Below are 6,979 nucleotides of genomic sequence, written 5' to 3'. Positions count from 1 at the left end.
CGCACTGATTTACTGTTATTCAATTTGAAGTGCTGTAAATTTGTGGAATTATATAGTAGTAAGATGGGAGGAATAAGGTGGTGTTTATAGAAGTGTGTTTTCAGTACAGAAAATTTGTGGTAAGTCCAACCCTTAGGGGAGGTTCTGTCGGATTTTCCATTGGAGGGTCCGGTAGGGTTTCCCTGGGATCAGGGCTTGTCTAGAGTTCCGATGAGAAATTTTGGACGAGTCCTGACAGTTATTGTGAGATCTCACATTGGTTGGAAAGGAGAACGAAGCATGCCTTATAAGAGGGTGTGGATACCTTTCCCTTGGGAGGCCTTTTAAAACCGTGCAGGCTGGGCCCAAAGCGGATAATATCTCATGCGGATGGACTGGGCTGTTACAGATGGTATCAGAGCCGGACCCGAATCGGTGTGCCAGTGAGGACGTTGGGCCCTAAGAGGGGTGGATTGCGAGATCACACATCAATTGGAAATGGGAACGAAGCATGCCTTATAAGAAGGTATGGATACCTTTCCCTTGATAGGCCTTTTAAAACTGTGCGGGATGGGCCCAAAGTGGACAATATCTCATACGGGTGGACTGGGTTATTACATGAATCATCCTCTATTCTATATTCGGATGATGTGAGATTAGATATCAGATAACCTACCAGTGCCTCTTGCACTCGTCCATCTGTTCATCATAATTAATTTTATCATTTGTAAAAGAATAGAAATTTTAAATTCTGACCATTTATAATGTTTTTAGAATATCTCCAAATGACTCATTAAAATAAAAAACATCTTTTAAGGTGAAGAGTGAAATTTTAAAAGGTCTTTCAACACCCTTTTTATTTTTATTTTCTCTATAAATATTTACGCATCCAATCAAATCATGATCCCATCTTGATCAATTTTGCATTGCTCTCTAGGTTTTATTTTTTATATTTTATTTTTTGAATTATCTCTCAATGAGTGGCATGAAAATCTGCGATAATATAATATTAAAATAAAGAGTTAATTTATCTTCTAAATTTGGAAATCAAAATCAACTTTTTGTATTAAAAATTAATATAAAGAGTTTCTTAAAACCTTTTTTAAAAATTGACTCCTTAAAATAAAAGTATGAGATATCTAGAAAGTCTTTTGAAATGCTCTTAATGATCGTCTAGAAATAACCTTTTTCACAACTAACACAACAAAATAATAAATTAATAAAACAGACAAACAAAACTAAAGATAGAGGCATCAATGAAAAGATATATGCACTATGGTTCACTTCTTGATTATAGATATAAATCCATAGATCATGGAAGGATAACAATTAATAGAAGGGAGCATGAAAAGGAATGGCTAATGCTCTTTATTTCTCTTACTCTAGCACTATGTTTGGTCTAGCACTATGTTTAGATTGATGGAATAAGAGAAAAAAAAAAATTTTTTTAAAAAAAGGGAAAAGATTCAATTCTTTTGTTTGGATTGTTAAATCAAGGGAAAGGAAATGGTAAAAAAGGAAAGGAAGAAAATGAAAGGATTAGATTATGCTTATTTTTGTGAGTCTGACTTTTCACTCAAATTTGATAGAAAATGAAAAGAAGTTTGATAAAAATTTTCAAAATTATCTTCATTAATTAAAAACTAATTGATTGAGACATTTTGTATTTATTATATTTTTGGAAAAAAAACATAAAATGCATTACTTATTTTCTCCTTTTCCTTTAATTTTCATTAGTAATCATCCATGCAATTATTATTATAAATAATAATGCTAAAGTTATTAAATTATTATAAATACTTTCGTTTTCCTTTTCATTTTACTAATCCTCCAAAAAACAATTATTAATAAATATTTTTTTTTCCTTTTTTTTCTCATTAAACTTATCCTCATGTTTTCTTTCCCCTCCTATTCCAAACATAGTTGAAGCTTCAATCAATAAATTTTTTCCAACAAACAAAAAAAAAAAAAAAAACAAACAAACAAAAAAGGCTTCAATCAATAAATATGCAAAACAAACGATATGACCAATTTAAACTCCTACCAAAAAACTAAAGTATGTTTGGAAGTGTTTTTTTTATAAGCACTTATTTTTATAATATTTTTATTAATATGTGCTTCATAAAATAAGTGATACAATATTTAATTATATATAATAACTTTTTTAAAATTTATCTTTGTAATACTTTCAAATTATAACAAAATGGGATGAGGGTGGATGGCCATCCCTATATAAGAGTAGATGTGGCAATATAGGTCATGACACGGCGATACGACTCGAAAACGATACGGAATAAATGGGTTTAGGTTTATCATAAATGGATTCGGGTCATAATCGGATCAACACTTTTAACACGATTATTAATCGTATCATTTTCGAATTGACCTGTTTAACTTGAAATTAACCCGTTATGACCTATTTATTAAATGTATCAATTTCAACCCAATATGATTATATAACTATTACAGCCCATTTAAATTTAATTTTATATTATAATTTTATCCATAATATAATATTTAATAACTAAAAAATATTATAAATTAAAAACTTTATAAAAACAATTTTCTATTATTAATTTTTTAAAGACAAAAAATAAATCTTTAATAAAATAAATAAATAAGTTAATTTTCAGATTAATAGATTAATTTTTGGATTCACGAATCAATTTCAGATTAATAAGTTAATAGATTAACATAACCCGTTAAAGTAATCATGTTAAACGGGTCGTGTCGTGTTGATCTGTTTATAAACAGATCGGATTAGTATTTTAGGTACCTGATACAATTAATAAATGGTTATTAATCGTATTCGGATTAAACATTTTTGATACGATTATTAAATGGATTGACACAAACATAACCCATGAATACAAATTGTCAAATCTATATACGAGGACCAACTTCGCGTTGATCAGCTCTCAATAAATGAATGTATTTATTTAGTATTAAATAAATGGACGTCTCTATTCAATAAATATATAAGACAAACGATATGACCCATTTAAACACGATGATATGTTCACATAGAGGACTTTGAAGAGGATTAAATGCTACGGGTTTTAAGAGGTTGCAGAGGATTAAATGCTACGCGTAAGGTATTGAATAGTCATGTTAGTGAGAGAAATGATGATACCTATAGGCACTTTATCTTCTTCTTCTTCTTCTTTTTTATTTTTTATTTTTATTTTTATTTTAAATTCAAATGATGTGAAATTATTTACTCATTTTGTGCTTTTTATTTATTTTTTTTTTTAGAGTTTACAGAATTTTATATAATATTAAAATAATAGGTATGAAATATAATATAATTGGAATAATTATTTAATATACTTTAATTAATAACTAATTTTATCAAATATTTATTTTATAATTAATATAGTATATTTATGATTTTTAAATCTTACTATAAATCCATTTATTAAATCAAATTTTAATAATATAATATTTATTTAATATATATTGTTTATTTTTCTAGTTAAGTTAATAATTAATCGATTAAATAAGGTAATCTGAAAATTTAAATAAAAATTTTTATTTCTTAATATAAATTTCTATCAATTTTTTAGATATTTTTATATTTTAAACTTTTTATATTTTCATCAATATTAAAATTTTGAAACTCACCCTAAATCAACAGAGTATAACAAAATATTGGAGGCCTAACATAAATTTTCAAATGGACCCATGAGGCAACTTATATTGGCCACCACATGGTTTGTCACCGGCAGGAGGCTGCTAAGTGCACAATACAATCTTTCCAATAGAGTCCAACAACGCATATCCTTTTACTTACACATGGGTATCATTCAGGAATCTGGACAAAAATTTTGTCAAAAATTTCCGCATAGGAGAAAATTATATATATATATATATATATATGTATATATATATATATATTTGCATATTGAAGGTGTCTTTGATCTCCTCTCTCAGGTTAATTTTAGGTGTGAGAGTTAAAATTTCTTTGTAAAATTAAGAGGATAGAAAAGAAAAAAGTGACAGCATGCATGTTAAAGCTAAGAAAAGAATACAAAAACAATTGAACAGAGAATTAAAAAGGAATATAGAGAAAAGAATCTATGCAAAGGCATCTGCTGTGGTCCTGATTGATACTTGGTCCGTAAGCAAATTTCAGAATCCAAATTTTGACAGGAGAAAGTTGAAGGGTTGGGGTCAAAATCTCTGAAGCCAGTTCATTTGTATCTAAAACTTCCATTTTCAAGGACTTTCCGTTGTTTTTCTCTTCTCATATGATGAAATGAAAGTTTCATACTATCTACCGGTGCAGAGTAGATGACTGGAAGATGGATACTATAAGTTTACACAAATCATCATTAACATTTTGTAGTATTTGATTTAAAGCATTTTTTTTATAAATGCCAGATCCTAGGCCTCCTAATTTGTTTTAATGGGTTGAACTAGATAAAAGAAATAGATAATCAGAAAGTTAGCTTCAGGAGCTGTGTACGAAATTTAATTGCTCTGGGGTGTAAATTAATAATGAGTTTTGGGGACTCAAAGATACCATTTTAACAATAAAAGCTTCACTGCTTGTGCTTGATGCATAGGAAAAGCAAAATCATAACCAGTTTTAGTTTGGAGTAGACAGTCTCGCACAGGTTGGAGAATGCTAGAAGATCAAAGTTGCACCGATCATAGTTTCTTAGAGGATACAATTGTGATTTTATAATTTAAAAACTAAAATTACCATTAGGTGGTTAGAATTTCTAAGGCTTTGAGAGAAACTTTTGCTTTTAATTCTTCTTCTTAGTGAAGTGCTCCGTGGAAACTGGCTTCGGTTAGAAGCTCTTTTGTAACCCAAGCCTGGAATACTCTCAAAAGCTATATTTAATCCTTGATGGTGTGTTTGGTAAAAGAGAAATTATTGAAAGAAATTGATTCTCAAGAATCAATTTTTTTGCAATTCAGTTTCCTGAGAATGAAATTTTTTGGTATTCTTTTTATAGTATTTACTTAATTACAAAAAAATAGAATTTACAAGTAATTAAATAAATTTATATATTAAAATTAAATGATAAAATTGTATTTAAAAAAATATGTAAAATCAGTTTCTCAAATAATTTTAAAATGACACATTTTAGTAAGATCTATTTTCCCTCTCAGGTTCCTACATTATGAGATTTATTTTCTAATGGAGTCCACAAATTTCTTCTTTTAAAAATTATCCAAGCAAGAAAAAATTTCACTTCCTAGAAAATTTTAATAGGAAATTTTAAATTGTCACTAACTTTACCACTACCCAAACACCTCATAAAAACCAGAACAACGTTTATAGACCCATGCCAAACGGGGCATGAGAGTAGGATGATGGAGAAGTGATTGTGCCTGAAAGATATTTTCATTGATTGGGATGATCAGGATGTCATTTTCATTAATGGATTTGTCTCCTTTTATTGGCTGGGTCTGAAAGATATTTACATTGACTAGGTGTTCTAGAATAGTCTAGCAATTCTTATATAATTTGGCAGCAAGCAAAGCAAAGCATTGTAAAATCCTTTCCTTTCATTCTCACTTATAGTCCTGCATATCTCATCATCTCTTCAATCCAACCTTTCCTCTTCTTTGTCTGAGGCCAAATATGGAGCTACCCATACCCGAAAATATCAAAAAGCTCTGGGATTTATGGGATCTCAGGTTTTGCATTCTCTTTAGCCTCTTTCTACAGGTTTGCTTGGTGATATTTGCACCATGGAGACAAAGAAGCAGAAGAACTTGGTTACACATATTTCTCTGGTCAGTTTACTTGATGGCTGACTGGGTTGCTGCTGTTGCTATCGGACTAATCACCAAAAGCCAGACTAACCCTTTCATCGCCAAAGGAAATGGAAGCATTTTCGCATTCTGGGCTTCTTTTCTTTTGCTTCATCTCGGCGGCCCTGATAGCATTACCTCTTTCTCTCTCGAGGATAACAAGCTATGGATCCGTCACTTGTTTGGAGTTCTTCTGCAGGTTTTCGGTGCTGTTTATAGCTTGTTCCTAACAATTCCTAATAACAAACTATTGATACCGACCCTCATTGTCTTCTTTGTCGGAACCATCAAGTATTCAGAGAGAACCGTTGCTTTGTATCTTGCAAGCTTGGACAATTTTGGAGCTATCGCTTTGCCAGAGCCATATGCTGGGCATGATTATGAAGCGGCCGTAGCAATATACTCAGAAACAAGGTCTGTCGAGGCTCCAGAACAAATAGCTATAACCATGGCAGCAAACCTTGGCAATTTCAAGGATTATAATCCAACTTCAGAGTCAGAAGAAATGAAACTATTGCTTACAGCTTATTCACTCTTCGAGGACTTCAAGGGACTTTTTGTGGATTTCCTTATTAGCTCTAATGATCGAGAGTCCAGCCGGAAGAAATTTCTCGAGATCGAATCTGCTGAGACCAGTTTTAGATTGATTGAGTATGAGCTTAGCCTCATCTACCAGCTTCTCCATACTAAGGTGTCTGTGGTATGCAGCAGATTTGGGCTTGTTGTTCGTTTTCTTAGCTTGTGGTCCATGGTGGTTGCCTGTATATCATTTCATTATTTAGTTGATAAGCATAAGTTGAAGAAGTTTGAACTCATCGTTACTTATGTGTTTCTTATTGGAGCCATTGTTGTTGATATTATATCTGGAGTTAATCTCATTTTCTCTGACATGTTTCTCATTGACCTCCACCAACAAAGTTGGAAAAATCATATTCCGGGCTGAAACTGATTTTGCAAAGCCGAATCTGGTCCCGATTAAAGAAAAGGAGCTCAAAATCAGTACCAGAACAAGTCCAGCAAGCCCCAAGGTCTAGGTCGGTGTCCCTGTCAAAGAAAATGATCTCGATTCGGAAAAAAAATTTCTTGCAAGGAAGAAGGTGGTCTGGGTCGGTGTCACAGTATAATATGATAGGATATTTCCTAGATGCACGATGGATATGGAAAAGACGGTTTCCTCACTTTGTTAGAACCACGCTACACAAGTTGAAAATTTTATGGTTTTCAACAT

General features: G+C 31.3%; 1 protein-coding gene across 1 annotated transcript; it reads left to right on the top strand.

Moving 5' to 3' along the window:
• The first annotated feature begins 5,578 nt into the window (after positions 1-5,578).
• Positions 5,579-6,694, top strand: LOC132800533 (uncharacterized). Its single transcript, XM_060814464.1, has one exon. The coding sequence runs from the start codon at positions 5,579-5,581 to the stop codon at positions 6,692-6,694; it is 1,116 nt and encodes a 371-aa protein (XP_060670447.1).
• Positions 6,695-6,979: the final 285 nt, after the last annotated feature.

This window comes from Ziziphus jujuba, chromosome 2 (assembly GCF_031755915.1).
Source record: "Ziziphus jujuba cultivar Dongzao chromosome 2, ASM3175591v1".
NCBI lineage: Eukaryota > Viridiplantae > Streptophyta > Magnoliopsida > Rosales > Rhamnaceae > Ziziphus > Ziziphus jujuba.
This window is presented reverse-complemented; position numbering and strand designations above follow the sequence as displayed.